At 40.6% G+C, this 26,860-nt stretch overlaps 1 protein-coding gene across 1 annotated transcript; it reads right to left on the bottom strand.

Annotated features, from left to right (window-relative positions):
* Positions 1-22,139: 22,139 nt before the first annotated feature.
* LOC138874159 (uncharacterized) lies at positions 22,140-26,653 on the bottom strand. The gene is made up of 8 exons (XM_070152665.1): positions 26,546-26,653; positions 26,096-26,392; positions 25,644-25,876; positions 25,172-25,550; positions 24,765-24,958; positions 23,881-23,964; positions 23,408-23,715; positions 22,140-22,957 (listed from the first exon to the last, which is right to left on the bottom strand). The coding sequence occupies exons 1-8, from the start codon at positions 26,651-26,653 to the stop codon at positions 22,140-22,142; spliced, it is 2,421 nt and encodes an 806-aa protein (XP_070008766.1).
* Between the last annotated feature and the right edge of the window lie 207 nt (positions 26,654-26,860).

Genomic DNA, 26,860 nt, shown 5'->3' with positions numbered 1-26,860 from the left:
TTCAGCATCACATATTGCAGTATGATTCTCAGTTTCTGAATTTAAATCCCTGAATGTTGAACACTTGTATTTGGCATGCAGCTGTAGCTTATGCTTTATGCATGTTTGGGCCTGAGGCCGTAGTTTATGATTTATGTATTTTTGGGCCTGAGGCTATAGTTTGTATACATATACCTGGGTCTGAGGCCGTAGCTTGTGCACATATATATATTGAGCTCGAGGTCATAATTTATTCAGATAAACACGTGGTTCATCATTCAGAAGAGGGAGTATTCATATCTTTACTTCCTTTATTCAGTTATCAGTTATCATTTCAGTTATCAGTTCTCAATTTTCAGCTCAGTTTCAGTTTCAGTATTTACAGTTATTTCCTTCTGTTGCTTTATGTACCAATGCAATTCAAATGTACTATACGTCCCTTTTGCCGGGGGCCTACATCTTACGATGCAGGTAATGATTTAGAGGTTGAAGATCCAGAGCGCTAGATTCTCGTACCAGCTATTTGGTGAGCCGTAGTTCTTTCAGGGCATTATCATTACTGTACATTCTTTCAATATTTACAGAGAGTTAGTATTTTCAGTACTTCATTAGAGGCTTCATAAACTAGAGCAACAATTAGATAGAGTCGCAAGCTTTTCATGTTAAGCAATGTTGGCTACAAATATATCTCAGACTTATATTAGTGTTGCCATACTTGATTTATATCGTTCAAACTTTCAGTATATCATCACGTGTTAGTTTATCTTCTGTATTCAGTATGTAATGATATCACATATTGATTCAGCTAGCCAGTTGGTTCGTTCGGTCACATGTAGTCAGGCACCGGGTGCCGTATTACATCGAGGCCCAGTTTTGGGGCATGACAAAGCTTGGTGTAAGAGAACAAGGTTCAAGTGTCCTAGGGAGTCTATGAAGCCACGTCCAGTAGAGTTTCCTTTATATGTATATGTCGTCCATGCATATAAATAGTTAACTACCGAGACATTCAGGATTTCCTCATTTCTTTCCACTCTAAATCGTATCATAAAGCTTAGAGCAATATGTAACCTTCTCTTCTTATCGAATTCTAGATGTATCGAATACTCAAACAATGGCAAAAAAACCCAAGGCTATAGAGATGATGATTTGCCTATTGGGATACAGTTATGGAGTACATGTTGGTAATAAATGAGACTTGAAAGGATATAATGGATAGTAGTATAGACTAGAGCATAACTTTATCACAAAGTAGAAAAGCATATTTTATAGTTATCAGTTTACCTCAATTACCAATGATACAATCTTTTAGTTAGCAGGTTTATGGTTATTCACTATGCCAATATTCAGTTATTAGTTACCAGATCTCTAATTTTCAGTATATCCGAATTTTGGTGACTTGTGAGTAAACAGTGATGCCTATGGGTGCTAAAAATAATTTTAAGTAACAGGGATTATAGCAAAATCTTTTCAAGTTTTAGGTCCAAATTAAGACCCAAGATTTACTGGATGGTGCAAAAAGTGATTTGTCAGATGAGTTGTGTATGGTGGTGTATCCGTATGTGTTTTACCTCATAGAAAAATTTCATTTAGTTCTTGGAAATAGAGCCACAGATTGGATGATGATAGTTTAAATGTCAGACCCCACGGTATAACAGGTTAAGAAATTAACTGTAGCGTGCATAGAATTGATCACTATAGTTTCGGATAGAAAAGAGCCAAAGGGCAAAATACCTAGGAGGCAAAAATGTTCGATGTTACCAAAGATATGTTTTTGGTACGACTCATGCGTGTGACTAAAAAGATTTGATGTATGAAATGAGAACCAAGAGTAGCCAATAATGAATTTCAGGGAATGATTTTAAGTTCTTCAGATTTAGTCAAATTAGAACTAGAAGAGTACCACGTTAGCAAGTTACTAAAAGAAACATCCATTATTATGAGATAAAAGATATGACAGTTCCCACTAAAGTTATGTGACTAAGTGCTTACCCCGGATATTTATAGTCTGATATAATTTTGAAGTGTACTGAAAGTTTGGGGGTTAGATATTCCAATTTCGTTTAAGACAGATGAAACTTCCCTAAGTGTGATGCATGTACATGTTTAAAAAAAAGAGAAAGAAAGATAGTATGCGACCGTTGAATAATATCGGATGGTGAGGGAAGTTAGGAATAACATTATGCTTCAATTTAGTTATTCAAAGCAGACCAAGAAAACACGATGCTAACAAGTAGTTAGTAAAAGAATAGTAAGTAAATGTTGAGTAGATACAATGAATTAGCTATTTCAGCAGAGTTAGAAGAGGTATGATTTGATTTACTTAGCCAGGTTAACACTAGTCAGTGGGTAATAGTTTGAAATACCTAAAGTGTGTTAGAATCCAAGGAGTTTAAGTTAAAACCAAAGTACAGTAACAGTGAAAAAAATTAGCTAGGCAGTAAGAGAGCAAGTTACCGAAGAATAGCCTTTAAGAATTATCGAAAAAGGGGTTTCTCCAAGATTGATAGTGTGACTAGAGTTGAATAATTAAGATTGTGTGCGATAGTTGTGAACACATTAGCTTTCCGTTTATGTAAGTAATTTAGTTTTTCTAGTAAGAAATATTTCCCAAAAGTAAGTCTAAAGATGAGTCGTCATTGACGTAAAGTGAAAAGAATTGCAGAAGATAAGAAAAGTTGTTCGGATCCCAACAAAAGAGAAGGATCTGCAAGTAGAAGACCTTAACCTTTGGTCTAAAAGGGAGATGTAAAAATCATCAGTAAGTCCAATTAAAGATTTGAAACCCACATAGAATGTATTACGAGGGTAGTGCAATTGCACGAGAATCTAATCTTTGGCGTACTAGTCAAAGATTTAGTTCACAATAATACTATAAGTGTTTTTCAGGAAGTATCTTAAAGAGATAATTAAGTATGGGAAGTATAGCTCATGATTGAGGCAGACAAGAGAACTATGGTGAAAGAAGTTTACCGTTTATCCAATCTTGGAGTTCGACTTACGAATCCAAAAGATGGTAGAATTGTAATCCAGGACAAAACTTGTTCCTCCTTAGTAGCCGAAGTAAAGGAGAAATGGTTTGATGATCCCTACTTGTTGTAGCTGAAAGAGGGGATTCACAAGCATAAGATGATGGCTTGTGTACAAGGGGGAGATGATGGTACCTTGAGGTACCAAGACAGACTGTGTATTCCAGACATAGATGGACTTAGAGAGGAGGATCATATTAGAAGCCCGTAATTCCAGGTATTCTATCTACCCATGTTCCCCAAAGGTGTATCATGATCAATGAGATATATTGGTAGAACAAAACAAAAGTGTCACAGACCTTGTGGCCAAGTGTCTGAATTATCAGCAAGTAAAAGTCGAGCAATAGAAAGCCACTGATTTACCACATAATACGCATACCCTTGAGAGGAGATGGTAAATATGCACTTTATAACAGGATTATCTCGCTCATTTTGAAATCATGATTTGATTGGGTGATTGTAGATTGACTTACCAAGTCAGCGCACTTCTTACTAGTAAAGACCATAGTTTTAGCAAAAGATTAAGCCAAGTTGTGCATTCAGGAAACCGACTGATTGCATAGGACTCCGTTGTCCATCATTTCATATAATAATGCTCAGTTTACAACGAACTTTTAGAAGACCTTTCAGAAAGCATTAGGCACAAGAGTAAACCTCAACACAGTTTTTTTATACTCAAAAAGATGGCCAGGCAGAGCGTACTATTTAGACACTTGAGGATATGTCCTTGATTTTGAAGGTAAGTGGGATGATCACATACCTCTAATTTAGTTTACTTATAATAACAATTATTGTTCTAGTATCAAGATGGCACTATATGGGTAAAGGTGTAGATCGCTAATTAGTTGGTTCAAAGTTGGTGAAGCAGGGTTGTTGGACCACATTTGATCTATCAGGCTATGGAGAAAGTCAAGTTGATTCAAGAGCATTTGTGTCACGACCCAACTTTCCCTCCGTTTGGGCATCGTGATGGCACCTAGTCTTAGGGACTAGATAAGCCTAACTTGTACTGAATAACAACAATAATAAATAAAATTTAACGGTCTCGAAATAGAAACCTCCACAAAATTTATAATTTCCCAAAACTGGCGGTACAAGTCATAAGCTCTACAGAGTTCGCTACAACTCCTAAATACAACTGTTTGGAAATAAGTAAAACAGTGTGAATACAAAATAGGAAGGTGACTCAGAGGCTTGCGAACACAGCAGCAGGGTTATCTTGAGTCTCCTCAGCAAGAATCCGCACAGCTACTAACGATCAACACCTGGATCTGTACAAATATTTCTTACTGAAGTGTAGTATGAGCACACTACAGCGGTGACTAGTAAGTATCAAGACTAACCTCGGTGGAGTAGTGACGAGGAGCAGTCAAGACACCCGCTGGTCTAATAATCAGAACAAGTATAAGTATAGGACATCAAAATATGGTATCAATATAAAGACTACGCAATACGACTGACAATACAGTAATTTCAATAAGAAAGGAAATAACAAGTATCAACACAATACCATAAAAATGATACAAAAGAGTGAATGGAACACAACTAAATTTGGAACCATATATACAACAAGGACAAGTAATAACTCAGCTACTACAACCGCTTTCACATAAGGTTTTGGTCAACAAACTCCACGAGGTACCGAACCTCGGATGAAACCTGAACCCTAACACTCGGCATTATGTACCCTCATAACACCTCATAACCACACTAGCGACTCTCGTGCCAATAGAGCCATTTTTCACATAGAAGGCAAGTAACAAAGGTATGCATCTATACTCAAAAATATCAAGAAAACCTATTATATGATAAGGGTGCTCAACTGCGTGTATGCTTGTGCAAGTGTCCTAACATAGTCCATACCAGCAAATAAGCATAAGGAAAAGGACGGACAACACGTAGAATGTTTTTCACAAATTTCACAAGAAAAAGCTCACACAGGTAAGTGTACTACTACACAGATATCAACAACAAGAATGCCCCCAGGCCATCACAAATCATCACAATTAATCCCTGACATAGCCCAACTTGTCTCACCACGTGTGCAATAGTAAAGTAAATGCTTGCCATGTCTCGCCATACGTGCATAATAATGTTCCCACCTTGTGCGCAACCCATATATATATATATATATATATATATATATATATATATATATATCTCGCCTTGTCACGCCGTATGTGCAAATATCAAAAGTAATAACAACATGGCAAAACCTCATGCAACCCAATAACAACAACCACATGGCAGAAACCTCGTGCCTCACAATGTCAACAACGGCACGGCAGAAACCTCGTGCATCACCATAACAAGTACAACAACAACAATGACATAATACAAAGCACGAAAAATAGTCAACTCAAGAACTTTAGATCACAAGAAAACGGTAGAACTAGTCCACAAGGAATAACCACAATAAAGAAGGTTAGGCGTAAAGAGAACAACTCAACAAGGGAAAACTAATATGTAGCAACGATCCCATAATATAAATTAAATAATAAGGAAGCTAACACGAGTCAAATAGTTCCAAATAAGGACAAGTCAACTAAGATATAGGATATTTAAACTTCTTTTAAGGTTGAGCAATTATGAGGATATTCAACAATTCAATTAAGGATAAGTAGCGTAAAGATAATCATAAACTCGATTAAGACTAAACAATTATAGGATGAGATGATGATATTTTCAAATAAAGGTAAGCAGCTATGAAAAGATAGCATGACAATAGAAGAGGCAAAATCTTCAATTAAGTCAAATAAGAGTCAAATAGAAAATAAGACTGAATCGTAAAGCAATTAATTATAATTTAAGCATGTAGAGGTGAAACTAGTAAATAGGAACTTAGTCATATCAGGAACAACTTCATACATAGTGAATATGAGGCCTAAGAAACCTAAAATGCCAATTGTGCACAAATAAGTCCGAGTACGCACTCGTCACCTCGCGTACACGGACTACAATCAACATAGAAGACTCAAATCCTAAGGGAAAATCCCCCACATAAGGTTAGGCAAGATATTTACCTCGAAGAAGACAAATCGATACTCTAAAATGAACTTCTCAGGTGAAAAGACCTTTGGACGGCTCAAATCTAACCAAAATAACTTCAAAGCACAAATAAAACTTATAAGAAACTATTCCGGGTCATAAAATCTCAATCTTTAATAAAATCTAAAAATCGGTCCCAAAAGTCGACCCCCGGGCCCGCACCTCGGAACCCAACAAATTTTACAAAACCCGAATACCCATTCTGATATGAGTTCAACCATACTAAAATTATCAACTTCCGATACCATTTCCCTCAAATCACGATTTTTCATTTTGAAAACTTTCTTAAAAACTAATATTTTCCTCAACTTAAAACACAAATTAAGGGATACAAATAAAGATAAAATCATGGAATATATTAAGTACTAGGTTAAGAACACTTACCCAATCGATTTGCTTGAAAAACCCACAAAGAATCGCTCAAAACCGAGCTCTACATGTCAAAATATGATGAAAATGGCCTAACCCTCGATTTGGAAAACTTATATCCTGCCCAGATGACAATGCATCACGAATGCGGAGAAAGGGTCGCGTTCGCGAAGAAAATGAGGCTGCCAAGAAATTCCCATCGCGAACACGAAGAGTAAGGAACAGAAGCTATCACGAACGCGGAGAGAATGACGCGAACGCGAAGAAGAAATAGCCACCAGCCCCCAGCTCCTAATTTCTATTACGCGAATGCGAAGGAGGGGCTGCGAATGCGAAGAAGGGGAAGGGCAAACCTTCGCGAACGCGAGAGGTTGAACGCGAATGCAAAGATGAATTTCGAGGTGGTTAGCAGTAACACTTTGCGAACGCGTGGGACACTTCACGATCGCGAATAAGGATACCAGAAGACAGAAGCAACAATTCAAAATAGGAGGAAAATGACTCTTAGCCCACCCGTAATACACCCGAGGTCCCCGGGACCCCGTCTAAACACACAAACAAGTTCTAGAACCTAACACGGACTTGCTTGGGGTCTCAAATCACATCAAACAATGCCAAAATGCAAATCGCACCATGAATCGAACTTATGAACTTTCAAATATTTCAACTTCTAAAACTTGACCCCGAAACCTATCAAATGAACCTGGAATGACGCCAAATTTTGCATAAAAGTCCCAAATGACATGATGGAGATTTTCCAACTCTCGGAATCGCATTACAACCCCGGTATCACAACAATCAACTTATGGGTCAAACTTCTCCAGTTTTCAAACTTCAATTTTTCCAACTTTCACCGAAATACTTCAAATTACCCTACGGACCCCCAAATCCAAATCCGGATGCATGACTAAGTCTAAAATCCCCATACGAAGTTATTGAGATCATCCAAAACCCATTCCGGAGCCATTTACTCAAAGGTTAAATTCTCACCGCTTAATTTTCCAATACTAGAATCCTTCGCCCAATTGGACTTCAAATCACCACTGGGCACACACCCCGCAAGCTAAAACTTGAGAAGCACAAAATGAAAATGACTAAATATGTAAAGAGAAACACATAAGAGAAATATCAAACAAGCCCGACAGGTACAACTCTCTATCAGTACTATCCTACTAAACAATATAATAAGGAAACTATTAAAGCATATGAACAAATCACAAGGATCTCATCTTGATATAACTTCCACCGCGGTACACAGCCTAGTTCGAACACATCGAACCACATGAAATCACGAGGGTCCCACCTCCAACTCTGTATCACAAGTAGGATATACATCAAATCAACTAGAACCTGTCACTAGATCAATTCTGTCAACAAAATTGCAACACGTACTGGCTCCCATACTGGTGGAGCATAAAAATCACAGCTCATCACTAACATACTCAGAAATTACATCAACCTACCGTAATGGAAAACAAGAATTCATTACTAGTTTCATAACTCTAAATAAAGAATAAAAACAAATGATAGACACGGCTATCATTCATAGGATCTCCCAATAGGGGCAATCACATAAATAGAATACTAAGTCATGAACTCACCCATAGGTGGAGAAACAATAGGGAACTTACCCCGATAAATAGAACTGAAACAAAATATGGATGGTGCTTCTCTAGAACAAATCGAAAGCATACATGCATGACATCATCTGGCGCAAAGGCCTCAAGCCTACCATATGAAACACATCAATGGGTCGATCCTCCCTCTCTTGGCCGGCCTCTACTCGCCTGAATACTCGTTGTGAAACATCTGCCCGAAGTCTAGGACAATCTCTTACCATGTGGCTAGTATCTCCACACTCAATGCAACCTCTCTGCTGAAGTGGTTGTGGGAACTACGCGATACGAGTATTCTAAGACCATGAGCACCTGGAACGCTGTGTGAAGCCTGAAATACAAACTAAACTGGCTGACCCACAAAACCTCTACCATGCTGGACCTTGCCTCCAAAATAAGGACCAGTGGATCTCTCCGATCTACGAGGCCCTCTCACCTCCCTATACTCTCTCTCCTGATCTCGTCTACCCCCTCTCTTCTAGCCCTGCCTGTCCTCTTGATCGCGGTCCCATATGCCCTCTAACCGGCAAGCGATCCCTACCAACTACTGAAATGAAACATCTGACTCTAACTCCCGAGCCATGCTGAACCGAATATCATGCCTGAGCCTCTCAATGAACCTATTGGCTCGCTCCCTAACTGCAACAACCAAGACAGGGGCGTGTCTAGCCAAATCATTGAATCTGACGGCAAACTCTGATACTGACATAGTGCCCTAGTGCAACTGCTCAAACTCTACGCGCCATGCATCTCGAAGGGACTAAGGTACAAACTCTCTTAAGAATATCTCTTAAAATTGAACCCATGTGAGTGAAGCTGACTCGGCTGGGCTACCCAACTCATATGCCCGCCACCACTGATAAGCCGCTCCCTTAAGCTCGAATATAGTAAAAGCAACCCCACTCGTCTCAACAATACCCATAGTGAAGAGAATACGATGGCACTCTTCCAGAAAACCCTGTGCACATGAAATCACGAGGGTCCCACCCCCAACTCTGAATTACAAGTAGGATATATATCAAACCAACTGGAACTTATCATTAGATCAATTCTGTCAACAAAATTGCAACACGTACTAGCTCCCATACTGGTGGAGCATAAAAATCACAGCTCATTACCAACATACTCAGAAATCACATCAACCTACTGTAATGGACAACAAGAATTCATTACTAGTCTCGTAACTCTCAATAAAGAATAAAAACAAATGATAGACACGGCTACCGCTCATAGGATCTCCTAACAGAGGCAACCACATAAACAGAATACTGAGTCATAAACTCACCCATAGGTGGAGAAACAATAGGGAACTTACCCCGATAAATAGAACTGAAAAAAATACGAATGGTGCTTCTCTAGAACAAACCGAAAGCATACCTGCATGACATCATCTGGCGCAAAGGCCTCAACCTTACCATATGAAACACATCAACGGGTCGAGCCTCCTTCTCTTGGCCGGCCTCTACTTGCCTGAATACCTCGCTGTGAAACATCTGCCCGAAGTCTAGGACAATCTCTTACCATGTGGCTAGTATCTCCACACTCAATATAACCTCTCTGGTGACGTGGTTGTGGGAAATACGGGTACGGGTACTCTGAGACCTATGGGCACCTGGAACACTGTGCGAACCCTGAAATGCAAACTGAACTGGCTGACCCACAAAACCTCTACCATTCTGGACCTTGCCTCCAAAATAAGGACCAGTGGATCTTTCTGGTCTACAAGGCCCTCTCGCCTCCCTATACTCTCTATCTTGATCTCGTCTGCCCCCTCTCTTCTAGCCCCGCCTGTCCTCTCGATCCCGGTCCCATATGCCCTCTAACCGGCAAGCAATCCCTACCAACTGCTGAAATGAAACATCTGACTCCAACTTCCGAGCCATGCTGAACCGAATATCATGTCTGAGCCCCTCAATGAAACTACAAGCTCGCTCCCTAATTGCAATAACCAAGGCAGGTGCGTGTCTAGCCAAATCACGGAATCTGGCGGCATACTCTGATACTGACATAGTGCCCTAGTGCAACTGCTCAAACTCCACGCGCCATGCATCCCGAAGGGACTAAGGTACAAACTCTCTCAAGAATATCTCTTAAAACTGAACCCATGTGAGTGAAGCCGACTCGGCCGGGCTACCCAACTCATATGCCTGCCACTACCGATAAGCCGTTCCCTTAAGCTAGAATGTAGTAAAATCAACCCCACTCGTCTCAACAATACCCATAGTGCAGAGAATGTGATGGTACTCCTCCAGAAAACCCTGTGCACATGAAATCACTAGGGTCCCACCCCCAACTCTGAATCACAAGTAGGATATATATCAAACCAAGTGGAACCTGTCACTAGATCAATTCTGTCAACAAAATTGTAACACGTACTGGCTCACACACTAGTGGAGCATAAAAATCACAACGTTACCAACATACTCAGAAATCACATCAACCTACCGTAATGGACAACAAGAATTCATTACTTGTCTCGTAACTCTCAATAAAGAATAAAAATAAATAATAGACACGGCTACCGCTCATAGGATCTCCCAACAGGGGCAACCACATAAACAGAATACTAAGTCATGAACTCACCCATAGGTGGAGAAACAATGGGGAACTTACCCCGATAAACAGAACTGAAACAAAATATGGATGGTGCTTCTCTAGAACAAACCGAAAGCATACCTGCATGACATCATCTGGTGCAAAGGCCTCAAGCCTACCATATGAAACACATCAACGGGTCGCGCCTCCCTCTCTTCGCCGGACTGTACTCGCCTGAATACCTCACTGTGAAACATCTGCCTGAAGTCTAGGACAATCTCTTACCATGTGGCTAGTATCTCCACACTCAATGCAACCTCTCTGCTAACGTGGTTGTGGGAACTACGCGGTACGGGTACTCTGAAACCCATGATCACCTGGAACACTTTGCGAAGCCTGAAATACAAACTGAACTGGCTGACCCACAAAACCTCTACCATGTTGGACCTTGCCTCCAAAATAAGGACCAGTGGATCTCTCCGATCTACAAGGCCCTCTCACCTCCTCTCTCTCCTGATCTCGTCTGCCCCCTCTCTTCTACCCCTGCCTGTCCTCTCAATCCCGGTCGCATATGCCCTCTAACCGGCAAGCGATCCCTACCAACTGCTGAAATGAAATATCTGACTCCAACTCCTGAGCCATGCTGAACCAAATATCATGCCTGAGCCCCTCAATGAACCTATAGACTCGCTCCTTAACTGCAATAACCAAGGTAGGGGCGTGTCTAACAAAATCACTGAATCTGACGGCATACTCTGATACTGACATAGTGCCCTAGTGCAACTGTTCAAACTCCACGCGCCATGCATCCCGAAGGGACTAAGGTACAAACTCTCTCAAGAACATCTCTTAAAAATGAACCCATGTGAGTGAAGCTGACTTGGCTGGGCTACCCAACTCATATGCCCGCCACCACTAATAAACTGCTCCCTTAAGCTAGAACGTAGTAGCAACCCCACTCGTCTTAACAATACCCATAATGTAGAGCCTACGATGGCACTCCTCCAGAAAACCATGTGCACTCTCTGAAAACAAACCACTAAAAGTAGGAGGGTCTTATTTCTTGAACCTTGCAAGTCTAAGTTGCTCTTCCTCAGATGTTGCTGCCTTGACCACTGGCTGAACTGGATCCACAAGTTGTGTCGCCATGACACCTGGAACCTGACCAACGTGAACTCGATGCTCTGGATTGTGGGCGGCAGGAGTCTGAGTCATTCCCCCAGTCTGTGAAGTAGCTGGTGCAATCGGAATCAGCCCTGCCTGAGCCAACATACCAAATATGCTCAGGAATTGCGCTAAGGTCTCTTGAAGTCCTGGGGTAAAAGCAGGTGCCTCCGAGACCTACCCCAAATTGGAGATACTAGCGGCTCCTCAACTGCTGCTCTAGTAGGTGCCCTAGCTGAGGCACATGATCCTCGTCGGCCTATACCTCTACCTCTAGCGACACCTGCTATGGGAGTAGCGTCATCGATAACTACAGCTCGTGTCCTCACCATTTGTGAGAGAATAAAATGATAAAAGTTCAAACTCCGAGATCAATAAGCTCGCACCATAGGAATGAAAGAAGTGAGATTGTCCTAACAGTTCCGTAGCCTCTTGAAGATAAGTACAAATGTCACCATACCGATCTTCAAGACTCTACTAAACTCGCTTATGACTTGTAGCACATATGAACCTAGAGCTTTGATACCAAGTTGTCACGACCCATCTTTTCCTCCGTTTGGGCATCGTGATGGCACCTAGTCTTAGGGACTAGGTAAGCCTAACTTGTAATAAATAACAACAATAATAAATGAAATTTAACGGTCTCGAAATAGAAACCTCCACAAAATTTATAATTTTCCAAACCCGGTGGTACAAGTCATAAGCTCTACAGAGTTCGCTACAACTCATAAATACAATTGTTTGGAAATAAGTAAAATAGTGTGAATACAAAATAGGAAGGTGACTCCGAGGCTTGTGAACACAACAACACGGTTACCTTGAGCCTCCTCAGCAAGAATCCGCACAACTACTAACGATCAACACCTGGATTTGTACAAAAATAATTTATAGAAGTGTAGTATGAGCACACCACCACGGTGCCCAATAAGTATCAAGACTAACCTCGGCGGAGTAGTGACAAGGAGAAGTCAAGACACCCGCTAGTTTAATAATAAGAACAAGTATAAGTATAGGATAGCAGAATATGGTATCAACATAAAGCCTACACAATACGCCTAATAATATAGTAATTTCAATAAGAAAGGAAACAACAAGTATTAGCGAAATACCATAAAAATGACACAAAAAGTGAATGGAACACAACTAAATCTGGAATCACATATACATCAAGGACAAGTAATAACTCAGCACCTACAACCGCTTTCACATAAGGTTTTGGTCAACAAACTCCATGAGGTACCGAACCTCGGATGAATCACAACTAATAGATCTCAATACCTGAACCCCAACACTCGGCATCATGTACCCTCATAACACCTCATAATCACACTAGAGACTCACGTGCCAATAGAGCCATTTTTCACAAAAAAGGCAAATAACAAGGGTGTGCATTTATACTCAACAATATCAAGAAAACCTATTATATGATAAGGGTGCTCAACTGCGTATATGCTTGTGCAAGTGTCCGAACATAGTCCATACCAGCAAATAAGCATAAGGAAAAGGACGGACATTACGTAGAATGTTTTCTCACAAATTTCACAAGATAAAGCTCACATAGGTAAGTGTACTACTACACAGATATCAACAACAAGAATTTCTCTAGGCCATCACAAATCATCACAATCAATACCTGACATAGCCCACCTTGTCTCGCCACGTGAACAATAGTAAAGTAAATGCCCGCCTTGTCTCGCCACATGTGCATAATAATTTTCCCACCTTGTCTCGCCATATGCGCAATCCACATATATATATATATATATATCCTTCCTTTTCATGTCGTATGTGCAAATATAAACAGTAATAACAGCACGTCAAAAACCTCGTGCAACCCCATAACAACAACCACACTATAGAAACCTTGTGCCTCACAATGTCAACAACGGCATGGCAGAAACCTTGTGCATCACCACAGCAAGTACAACAACAACAATGACATAATACAAAGCACGACAAGTAATCAACTCAAGAACTTTAGATCATAAGGAAATGGTAGAACCAGTCCACAAGGAATAACCACAGTAAATAATGCTAGGCATAAAGAGAACAACTCAACAAGGGAATACTAATATGTAGCAATGATCCCACAATATACAATTCAATAATAGGGAAGCTAACACGAGTCAAATAGTTCCAAATAAGGACAAGTCAACTAAGATATGGGAAACTTCTTTTAAGGTTGAGCAATTACGACGATATTCAACAATTTAATTTAGGATAAGCAACGTAAAGTTAATCATAATCTCGATTAAGACTAAACAATTGTAGGATGAGATGATGATAATTTCAAATAAAGGTAAGCAGTTATGAAAGATAGCATGACACTAGAAGAGGCAAATCTTCAATTAAGTCAAATAAGAGTCAAATAGGCAATAAGAGTGAATCCTAAAGCAATTACTTCTAATTTAAGCATGTAGAGGTGAAACTAGTAAATAGGATCTCAGTCATATCACGAACAACTTCATACACAGTGAATATGAGGACCTAAGAACCCTAAAAGGAAAATTATACACAAATAAGTCCTAGTACGAACTCGTCACCTTGTGTACACGGACTACAATCAACATAGAAGACTAAAATCCTAAGGGAAAATCCCCGACACAAGGTTACACAAGATAATTACCTCGAATAAGACAAACCGATACTCTAAATTGAACTTCTCGGGTGAAAAGACCTCTGGACGGCTCAAATCAAACAAAAATAACTTCAAAGCACAAATAAAACTCATAAGAAACTATTCTGAATCGTAAAGTCTCAATCTTTAACAAAATCTAAAAATCGGTCCAAAAGTCGACCCTCGGGCCCGCACCTCGGAGCCCAACAAATTTTACTAAACCGGAACACCCATTCCGATATGAGTTCAACCATTCAAAATTATCGATTTTCGATACCATTTCGTCCCTCAAATCACAATTTTTCATTTTGAAAACATTCTTCAAAAGCCAACATTTTCCTCAACTCAAAACACAAATTAAGTGAAAATAATAAAGATAAAATCATGGAATATATTAAATACTAGGTGAAGAATACTTACCCAATCGATTTGCTTGAAAATCCCACAAAGAATCGGTCAAAACCGAGCCCTACAAGTCAAAATATGATAAAAATGGCCTCACTCTCGATCTGGAAAACTTATATTCTGTCCAAATGACTATTCATCGCGAACACGGAGAAAGGGTCACGTTCGCGAAGAGGAAAAATGAGGTTGCCAAGAAATTCCCATCGCGAACGCGATCTAAGGGACCCGAACGCGAAGAGTAAGGAACAGAAGCTTTCAGGAACGCAAGGATAATGATGTGAACGCGAAGAAGAAATAGCCACCAACCCCCATTTCCTAATTTCTATTGCGCGAATGCGAAGGAGTGACTGTGAACGTGAAGAAAAGGAAGGGCAAAACTAACGCGAGAGGTTGAACATGAACGCCAAGAAGAATTTCGAGATGGTCAGCAATAACACTTTGCGAATGTGAGGGCCACTTCACGATCGCGAAGAAGGATACCAGAAGATAGAAACAACAGTTCAAAATAGGAGAAAAATGACCCGTAACCCACCGAAACACACTCGAGGTCCTTGGGACCCCGTCTAAACACACAAACCTAATACAGACTAGCTCGGGTTATCAAATCACATCAAACAACGCCGAAATGCAAATCGCGCCATGAATCAAACTTATAAACTTTCAAATATTCCAACTTCTAAAACACGCGTCGAAACCTATCAAATCAGCCTGGAATGATGCCACATTTTGCAGGAAAGTCCTAAATGACATGATGGAGCATTTTAAACTATCAAAATCACGTTCCGACCCTAGTATCATAAAAGTCAACTATAAACTTCTCCATTTTCCAAACTTCAACTTTTCTAACTTTCATAGAAATGTTCCAAATTACCCTACGGACCCCAAATCCAAAATCCAGACGTATACCTTAGTCCAAAATCACCATACAAAGCTATCGAGATCATCCAAAACCTATTCCGAATCTATTTACTCAAAGGTCAAATTCCAATCAAATTGTCACCGCTTAAGCTTCCAAAACTAGAATCCTTCTCCCAATTCGACTTTGAATTATCCGGTAACTGAATTCAACTATGCACGCAGATTAATACACATAATATGAAGTTGTTCAAAACCTTACGCTTCCAGACGGAGCTTAAATTCTCGAAATGACCGGTCAGATCGTTACAATTTGAAGACGGCTCAGAGCCGCCAAAAGTCCTATTCAGTCCTACAGCGTACAGACCTAGAGTTTCAAGTTGATTATTGGTTGTTTCTGAAAGTTTTGCCTATGAAAGGTATTATAAGATTTGGGAAGAAAGGAAAGCTCAGTCCTAGATACATCGGGTCGTATAAGATCCTACAAAGTATCATACAACTAGCTTATGAGTTGGAGTTACCACAAGAATTAGCAGTTGTACACCCAGTACTTCACGTGTCATGTTATCACTTCAAGTTTCTAGTACTTAGATACTCATGTCAATTCAATACTCAAATAATCATGTCAGTTCAATACTCAGATACTCATATCAATCGAGTACTTAGATATTCATGCCAACTTAGTACTCAGATATTATGTCAGTTCGGTACTCAAATAATCGTGCCAGTTCAGTATTCATATATCCTTAATATTTTAGTATTTACGTACCTATGACAGACCAGTATTCACGTATATGTTTTATGTTATGCACATTATGATGCCTTGTGAGGCTTGTGTTATGGTATAATAGCTGGAGAAATATTGAAGGTAACTAACCTTTTCATTTAGACCTTATATTATAATCTTCATGTTTTTCAGTGTTCAGTCAGCTCAATATTTAGTCAATGCAGTAGTCATTCAGTTCAGTATCTCAGCACTTCAGTAATCATGTATTCATTCATTTTAGTATACAAGTGTTCATGAGAGTACGGTGTTCACATTTTTCTATCATACCCATTTAAGGTCCAGAGTTAGTCGTAGTTACAGTCAGGACAACCATTCGAGTATGAATGATCCCAATGGGGAGATAATGTAACACTCCGTAAATTCAGACTAGGTGTGGATGTGTTAAAAGAATTTTAATTTGATATTTTATACATATGAAGTCCTATCAGGATGAGTATGTGTGGAAATAGTTATTTTAGAATCAAGACAGAAAGTGATGTGCATTAGATTCGATAAAATCGGCTAAGTTTATAGAAGGTCTATATTCTATAAGGATTTCGTGAAGATTTGTTCAGAATTTGGGAAAACATAAAACATTAAAGTTGTCACTGATCACGCCCATCTATGCCTTATAAAAAGGACACGCGGACGTTGCAAATATAATTTGAGTATTTAGCCCAGAGTCGAACCCACAAGGAATTAACCTATCAATTACTCTCATTAGACTTACTAAATTCCACGGAATCAACTTCCCAAACATTGTAAATAACAATTGAGGGTGTTTCTACTAACTACGAATGAAAGTAAATAAGCAACTGAAAACTAACTATGATTAAGTGTAAACAATTAAGAGAAGGTTCTAAGGTTATGATTTCCCCTATTGATGGAATCCCTTCCGGTTATGTTTCACATAGATTCACCAACTAGTCTCTATCAATCATGAGCACTCTTCTTACCGTAAATATCTCCCGATTAATCACAACAATTTACTAAATGCACTCTCCCGAGTTACGCTGGCTGGCTTTATTTCTTACAGCTCACTTTAGATTGCACCCAAGGCTTCGTTATCCCTAATACCGCCTTTAAATCCTCGGTTATTGATCCCTCATATACTTTGGGAGTGGTGTTGTTCAACAATTACCTAAATATGCACTCTCTCCCAAGTTATGCACACTAAATAGGCACAACTAATTGAGGATATTGTCAATTAACTATAACAAGCACATAGTTGAACAAATAGAGATTAAACTAGGCAAATTATATTAACATAACAAGAAGTTCATCCTTCAGTAGGTTCCATCAAAACCCTAGACTAGGAAATTAGCTACTCATGACAAAACAAGATAAAACTACTAAATTATTTATAACGGGTAATTGCAATAATAAAGAGAAGATAGAAGAACTCTAATATTTTGTTACTCTTCACACACTTGTTCTTGCCTCCAAAGTAGTCTAAAAACAAGCTTAAAAAATGTCTTGGGCGAGCTTCTAAAGTTTATAAGGGTTTGGAACAAGTTTTCCCCGAATTACACTTTGGTCCCCAATTTTCTGGTACGTGAACAGTTCACCGCGGTCGCGGCAAGACCGCGGCTCGACCGCGGTGAACGCTGAACATTCTGCCTCGAGTACTTGATCTGCCGTGGTTCCACCGCGGTCGCGGTGGATTTCACCTCAGTCTATTTTTTGCTTCTTCATGCTCGGGTATTTCTTGGTTGGGTGTTTTCTTCACATTATTGACTCCAAAATACTCTGTAGTGCTTCCTCACTTAGATTATTTCCTACGAAGCAAAAGAACACCATTTAGAGCATTTTGTTATCAATTCGCCTATAAAACAACAATAAAGCCTAGTAATATTAAGGTATAAATATCATTTATATAGCCTAATATCAACACCTCACACTTAAATTATTGCTAGTCCTATAGCAATCCACCACACTCTATCAAAGTTCCTTCCCTAAGCTTTTCCTTTAACGACTCACACCTTGAACAATTTACCAAAGTTGCACCTAGTAGTGAACAACCTTTACCTCAACAGTCGAATCTCTCATACCATGCAATATTCACACTTACTCAAACTACTATATACAAGAGTTAAGACTTACCTTTCCTTTGTGAATCACATGCCCTCACATCACACAAGAGAGTAGTTCCACAATTAATATGATTAAAAATAATTAGGAACTCAGATGGACAACATTTGCTCACTCTCCAAAAGAATATTCACATGCCACAAAGATGCACCACATGCTTGTCCGTAGTGTACTACTCTACTAATCGATCCTATCCAGTCTAAGATCAATTAGGGCTTCACTTGGTTGTAATGTAGGCTAAGATATGGTTAGGATATATGTGGATATGGTGACTAGCCTCCCTAAGCACTTTTAATACATAACACATTAACATTCCATATCATTCTTATGTCAACCAAACATTCCCCACAATTCATTTATAACATCCCATTCCTTTAGGTGCATTTGCATAAAGCTACCACTTATCAACCACTATACATGTTTTTTCATGGTGCTTCTTCTTTTATTCTTCAAAACTCTGCACCTTTTCTCTATTTCAATGGTTCTACTCAAAAACCAAATCACCACCCCACACTTTTGCTTTTGCATAATTTCAATACCATTCAAGTGCTTATGGAAGGTAAAATGGTTCAAACAGAAGTCTATTCAAACAATTGAGTAGGGTTCGCAATGTGGTTGCCAAAAAAAAACAGGCTTATAGGCTCAACGGGGTTAACTGAGATGTATTACATTCAGGTGGGTTTATGTTATATATATCTGGCTTAACAAAGAAATGTCTATATCACTTCTAAGACTGAATGGAGCTACTATTTCGCTTTGCAAATACACAGGGCAAGTTCTAGGCATCAAATGTAAAGCATGGAATACAGTATAGCTCACACACACATGGCATATGACTCATTCCGGATTGATTTATCAAGACATTCTCTTTTGAGCGTTCAAGTCAGCTACAAACATACAACTTTAAGGCACTTAAGCAAGAGTCAACCATTGAGAATAGGCGTTACACTCTAGTGTCAATTGTGTTCAGGTGTACTAACGCCAAGGGATTCTCTTTCTATTTCAGCTCTTTGCCCATCGATGCTAACTAAAACTAAATAAACAAAATAAACAAAAACTACCTACACCCGGTTCAAGTTAGTCCCTTGGAAAAGAACCGTGACCCAAAGAAAAACCAAGGGGGAGTTACTACACTATATAAAAATAAAATAAAAAAATCTTTTTGGTATTTTCTCTAGACTAACTTCCCTCAAGAACTGTCTTAAATATCCGTCATCAGGAAGAGTCCCAATATATATATATATATATATATATATATATATATATATATATATATATATATATATATATATATATATATATATATATATATATATTTGTTAGACTTATGTCCCTCAAGAGACCTATCGAAAGGTGTCCGTCGTTGGGCCAAGTCGAAGTTAATTACATGATCCTACCCTACTAATCAATCAAAAATAAAGCAACAAAATTAAGCAACAGCATGCAAGATTACACTATCTATTTACAACAATATAATACAACAACAACCATCCCCCACCCCCCACTTAAAAATATGGCATGTCCCCATGTCAACAAATAAAGAGCAGAGTAAGGAAGGGGGACTTCCCTAAAGATCAATCCTGATCAGAGATGGTACCAGGATCGAGGTGACATGTTCGTCCTAGCGCTCGAAGCCATCCCATAATCTTCTTCTCCGACTTTGCCTGTTGAGTGGTTAGAGTGTCAACTCTGGTGCCCAAGTCTGTGGCAGAAGTGTGGAGACCAGCCATGTCCTGCTCCAGGGCTGTCATGCGGGTACTATGATGGGGATGTGAAGGGCCCGCCTCATCAACTCTTGTAGGTGGTGGGATCTCAGCTGCCTCAGCATCATCATCATCAGATTCATCATCCGATTTATCAACATTCACCACCGGCTTTATCCCAATTTTGATTTTTTTTGCAAGGAATGGGGCTTTCAGTGGCAATTTCCCATCAACTCTAGGGTTTTCAGGGACTCTAGCAAGACTGCACAACCTGGTGACTAGAGAAGGGAAGTAGAAGCCTTTGAGCAACTCAGATGATCTAATGAGCATCTCGTCATGGAGGAGTCGAGCCACATCAAAATCCTTATGGGCCATGAAGCAGTAGATCGTCGCCGCTCATAGTAGATTAACATCGGTCGTATTACTGGAGGGCAACAACCGACTGTTCATAATTGTTAGCCAACACTTAGCCTCCCAATTGAGAGACTGGGAGTTAAGTGTGATCCTATGCTTTATCTATATGTAATCTCTATCTGGCACACAAATAGTTTCAAGAAAAGTTGCCCATAAGGCACTTGATCGGCTAAAGGTACGATAGGCATCAACTTCCCCCCTGAACACTGGCAGCCGGTACACCCTGCGGATGGCCTCGATGGATGCATTTACCTAGGTATTGCGCATAGTAACAACCCCATTCTCATGTTCTGGGCAGTTAGCATAGAACTCCCTTACCATCTGAACATTGGCCTCCTTCGGTAACTCGAAGAAGATGTCCAGCTGACAACTCCTCAACTCAGTGAAGATATTCGGGCATTCCACCTCTAAGGCTTGTCGGTCAATATGGACCTCATGTAGCAATTTCTTAGCTGCCTTTGCATTGTACCTGTCATCTGCCGGTTTGGAGACAAACCTAGTGCTGTCAAACTATGGCGCACTGGCTTGACCTCTAGCTCTCGAGGAGCTTCCCGGCCCACTAGCGGAGGACCCGGTGTTGCGTCTCTTCCTAGATGGATTCATTGCACCTATCAAACAGAGAAAAGCCTATCAATGTTGTGTGAAATGTGTGACTATGGTGGATTACTCAGACTTTACCACAACCACTTTAGCCCTTATAACTCCATTGGGGCAATTTTCCAAATACCTTATGGGCAAGACAATTTCTTCATACAGATAGTCCAAATGGATGTATCTAAGCTTCCCCCAAATTAAAGATTCTACTACACCATCACACCCCAAAACACTTCATTCAACACCCACAAACATACACCTTTCCACCACATTATACACACAACCCCTTCACCAATAAGTCCAAAAACGAATTTTAAAAGAAAATAAGAAGAAAACTAACAAAAATATACTAAAAATCACTACACACTTACAAACTTTAGGGTAGCATACAACTACAATAAAATTCAAAAGAAAAGGTAGGGGAGGGGGGGAGAAATTACATACCTGGATGGATGAAGGAGTGAGAAGAATGGAGATGGGGGAAGTGGGATGAGTCAAGAAGAAGAAGAAGAGAGGCATTTGGGGGGTTAGGGTTTAGAGAAAGAGAGAGGGATTGAGAATTAGAGGAGGGGGAGGTTGGATGTTTGGGAAATAAAGAAGGGAGGTTAGAATTATGGAGTAAAAGAAGAAGAAAAAAGAAATAAAAGGTAAAAAATATTTAAATAAAATAATATTACCTGGTACCCACCACGTTCGACCGCGGTACCACCGCGGCCGCAGTGGGTTACATAGCCCTAATAGTGTAGTAGGCTCTTACAGCGGTCCCACCACGACACGCGGTGGGTTGGACAAAGTTGAGGCAAAATAGTCGCCTCTCACCGCGGTCCTATCGCGGTCGCGGTGCTGCCCAGTTTTTTTTACATGAAGTTACATAAGAAAACACTAACAACAATATTTGTGGGTTACCTCCGATGCAACGCCTGATTTAACATCGCGGCATGACGCAAACAAGCGCATTTAGGACTCGTTCAACCTCTGAGGTTCCGTCAGGTAGATCTCTAACACTTCCTTTGGTTCTTTCATGCCTATGTATAACTTCAATCTCTGTCCATTGACGCTAAATGTGTGAGAGTCTTTCTTCGAGGCAATCTCCATAGCTCCTGAAGGGAATACTTCGACCACTCGAAATGGATCAGACCATCGTGACTTAATCTTACCAGGGAACAACCGTAATCTTGAGTTATTGAGCAGTACCATGTTCCCGTGGTTAAAATGTTGCTCAACAATGTTCTGGTCATGCAACCTCTTTATTCTTTCCTTGTACAACCTTTTTCTCTTAAAAGCCAGATATCTGAACTCGTCGAGCTCATGCAATTCAGTGATTCTCGTTGTACCCGCAGCCTCAATGTCTAGGTTCAGCTGTTTCAGTGCCCACCAAGCTTTGTGTTCAAGTTCCACTGGCAAGTGGCAGGCTTTCCCAAACACCAACTTATATGTTGACATACCAATTGGTGTTTTAAAAGTAGTTCTATAAGCCCAGAGTGCATCATCTAGCTTTTTCGCCCAATCAGTTCTTGTGGCGTTTACAGTCTTGGTCAATACACTCTTTATCTCTCTATTAGACACCTCCACCTGTCCACTGGTCTGAGGACGATAAGGGGTAGCCACTTTGTGGCGTACATCATACTTTGCTAGCAACTTCTCGAAGGCTCGATAACAGAAGTAGGTGCCTCCGTCACTGATAATCGCTCTCGGGTTCCCAAAACGGGTGAATATGTTCTTCTTCAAAAATCCCACCACCACTCTTGCATCATTAGTGGGCAACGCTGCAGCTTCTACCCATTTGGACACGTAATCCACAGCAACAAGTATGTACTTATTGCCAAAGGAGCTGACGAAGGGTCCCATGAAGTCAATCCCCCAGACATCAAACATTTCCACCTCTTGAATCGGGTTCATGGGCATCTCATGGCGATGGGAAATGTTCCCGGTTTGCTGAAATTCATTGCAGCCCTTCACCCATTGGTGCACATCTTTAAACACTATTGGCCAAAAGAAACCGGCCTCTAGCACTTTCGCAGCTGTCCTGACTCCTCCAAAATGCCCTCCATATGCCGATGCATGACATGCCTGCAAAACAGAAGATTATTGTATCTCAGGGACGCACCTCCGGATCATATTGTCAACACATATTTGAAACAGGTAAGGTTCATCCCAATAATACATGCGGCGGTCACGATAAAACTTTTTATTTTGTACAGAGGAAAAGTCATAGGGAACTATACCGCTGGCCAAGTAATTTGCAAAGTCTGCATACCATGGCACTTCCTCAATACAAGTAGCGAGCGGCTGCTCGCATGGAAAAGTTTCCAGAATGTCCTCAACCTCAACTGAGTTTTTTGCTCCCTCAAGGTGTGTTAGATGGTTAGTGACTTGGTTTTCTGTGCCCTTATAGTCACGAATTTTGAGGTCGGATTCTTGTAGTAGCAACACCCAATGAATCAGGCGTGGCTTAGACTCCTTCTTCTCAATCAAGTACCTAAGAGTTGCATGATCAGTGTATATAATTACCTTAGAGCCAATTAGGTACGATCTGAATTTGTCAAAAGCAAACCACAGCCAACATCTCCTTGTCAGTCACAGTATAGTTCAACTAGGCTCCACTCAGCATTATACTGGCATAGTAGATTGGATGCATTAGCTTGTCTTTCCTCGCTGTCCCAGCACTGCCCTCACTGCGTTGTCACTGGCATCACACATGAGTTCGAATGGTTGGTCCCAGTCGGGGGCAACAATGATGGATATTGTGACCAGCCTCTTTTTCAGCTCCTCGAATGCTACCCTACAATCATCAGAAAACAAAAAAGGCTAATCTTTTTCTAACAACTTACAGAGAGGGTTGACAATTTTTGAGAAGTCTCTTATGAATCTCCGGTAAAAACCGGCATGCCCGAGGAAGCTCCTGATTGCCTTGACTGAAGTTAGAGGTGGCAGCTTTGGTATCACGTCAACTTTTGTGCGATCCACCTCAATTCCTTTACTGGACACCCGGTGCCCCAAGACTATGCCCTCTTGTACCATGAAATGGCACTTCTCCCAATTAAGAACCAGGTTAGTCTCAATACACCGCTTCAGCACACGAGTCAGATTTATAAGGCACTTATCAAATGAGTTCCCCACCACTGAGAAATCATCCATGAATACCTCCATTATGTCTTCTACCATGTCAGTGAATATGGCCATCATGCACCTTTGGAATGTGGCGGGTGCATTGCATAGGCCGAAGGGCATCCTCCAAAAGGCATAAATGCCATATGGTCAAGTGAAGGAGGTCTTCTTTCTGTCCTCTGGTGCAATGGACATCTGATTGTACCCTGAGTACCCATCCAGAAAACAGAAGTATGACCTCCCTGCCAATTTGTCTAGCATCTGATCAATGAAGGGAAGTGAGAAGTGGTCTTTCCGGATGGCTAGATTTAACTTTCTATAGTCCATGAAAATTCTCCAGCCCGTGACGGTTCGTGTTGAGATCAGTTCATTGTTATTGTTTTTATCACCGCCATGCCACCCTTCTTAGGCACACATTGCACCAGGCTAACCCAGCTGTTATCAGAGATCGGGAAAATGATTCCCGCATCTAACCACTTTATCACTTCTTTCTTCACCACCTCCTTCATATTGGGGTTCACCCTTCTTTGGTGTTCCCTGGAAGGTTTGTGTCCCTCTTGCAGCAGAATCTTATGCATACAGTAGGCGGGGTTGATCCCCTTAATGTCTGCCATGGTCCACCCAATGGTAGTCTTACACTCCTTGAGTACCTGCAAGAGTTGTTGTGCCTGCACATCTAACAAACTAGATAAGATAATAACAGGTAATGTGGAGTCAGGTCCAAGGAACTCATACGTGAGATGGGCGGGCAGTGGCTACAATTCCAGCTTTGGCGGTTTTTCAATTGATGGCTTGGCTGGAGGAGTTTCTATATTTTCCAAATGCAAGGGCTCAAATTCAAGAGTTCTATCCTAGAAACCTCTGCCCTCCAATTCCAATACCCATTCTGCCAGTTCTTCTCTATTCACCTTATCTAAATTCATCAGACATTCAGCAAGAGGGTCATCAATAGTCAGCATCTCATCATCAGTTTCCACAATTACATCCACGACATCAATAAGAGAGTAATTGGCGAATTCACTTGGTCTACTCATAGAGTTTTGCACATTGAATGTTATCTCTTCATCGTTCAATCTCATAATGAGCTCCTCAGTCTCACAATCAATGAGAGCTCTCCTAGTGGCCAAGAATGACCTTCCCAAAATTATGGGAATTTCTCCATCCACCTTGAAGTCTAAGATCACAAAATCTGCAGGGAACACAAATTTCCCTACCTGAATCAACACATCATCCAGGATACCCGAGGGTCTTTTTACAGTCCTGCCATCCAGCTACAACAACATAGAGGTGAGTCTAGCTCTTCCAATCCCTAGCATCTTATAAATCGCCAGGAGCATAAGATTTATGATGGACCCTAGATCACAAAGTGCTTTAGCAAAAGCAAAATTACCAATGGTGTAGGGAATCGTGAAACTTCCCGGATCAGACAGCTTCTCAGCAATTGGTCTAGACACCACCGTATTGCAGGTCTGAGTAAGAGTCACTGTGGCCAGGTCTTGGAAATCGAATTTTTGGGACATCAAGTCCTTCATCATTTTTGCATAACCAGTCATCTCCTTCAACGCATCTATCAATGAAATATTTACCTGAATTTGTTTCAGCATCTCCAAGAATTTCTTGTATTATTCCTCTTTTTGGTACTTGGCCAGCCTCTAAGGGAATGGTGAAGGAGGTATCTTCTTCCCAATGATTTGGGATTTCTCTTTCTCAGCTGCCACCTCAACTTCTTGTTCCTGGGCTGTCTTAGCTTCTTTCTCAGTCTCACTCTGACTGTTATGTTCTTACTAGACAGGCTGGACTGTCACCTCTGTCAGTTTCGTTGACTCATCTAGCTCAATGGGCACTAGTATGAGTGTCTCAACCTGTATGCTTTCTCGATCTCTCTCTTGCTCTACGTCTAATTCCCTGCCATTCCGTAGACTCACTGCCATCAGTTTCTTCGGGCCTTGATATTTTGGATTTATCTGAGTGTCTGCAGGTAATGTCCTATGAGGACGATTGTTTAGAGACATCGAAATCTGGCCCATCTGCACTTCAATATTCTTGATAGATGAATCATGTGCATCTACTCTTTCACTAATTTTTGCATTAGACCCAATAACCTGCTACATCATTGCCTCAAGTCTAACAAACCCATCTTCCTGTCGTCCACCATGATGTTGCTGAGGAAGGTGATACCCCTACTGCTGATTTTTATTATTATATCCCTGTTGCCTTGGATAAGGTGCCATATCATTAGGAGGTCTCATACCTACCATGTTTCCATTGTTGAACTGTGGCTGGACTGGCATGTATGGCTGATTTTGCTGGCCCCAATTCTGACCACCCTGTCTCTGGCCTCTATAATTAGACACATAATTCATGTCTTCAGGGTAGTGATGATGATCATGTTCTGCATCTACTGGTTACCAATTGGATGACTAATGCAAGATGTGCACAAGTCCCCATTGGTAGTATCTACGATGTGTACATGCTGCTTCTTCCCTGACTCTTCCACCTTTTTGGTAAGTATACTCATCTGTGTCAATAAGGTGGCCATATTTTCAGCCATAGAGTTGGATGGATCTAAG

This window comes from Nicotiana sylvestris, chromosome 7 (genome assembly GCF_000393655.2).
Source record: "Nicotiana sylvestris chromosome 7, ASM39365v2, whole genome shotgun sequence".
Lineage (NCBI taxonomy): Eukaryota > Viridiplantae > Streptophyta > Magnoliopsida > Solanales > Solanaceae > Nicotiana > Nicotiana sylvestris.
The sequence above is the reverse complement of the archived record's forward strand: the minus strand, read 5'-3'. Positions and strand labels throughout refer to the sequence as shown.

What these genes read in the sequence shown, in the direction of transcription:
- LOC138874159 (XM_070152665.1), bottom strand. Translation starts at nt 26,653, where the DNA reads ATGAATTATGTGTCTAATTATAGAGGCCAGAGACAGGGTGGTCAGAAT. An exon ending in AGTTCAACAATGGAAACATG is followed by an intron (nt 26,393 to 26,545) that starts GTAGGTATGAGA and finishes ATGATGTAGCAG; the next exon opens with GTTATTGGGTCTAATGCAAA. An exon ending in TGCAAATTACTTGGCCAGCG is followed by an intron (nt 22,958 to 23,407) that starts GTATAGTTCCCT and finishes CCAAATGGGTAG; the next exon opens with AAGCTGCAGCGTTGCCCACT.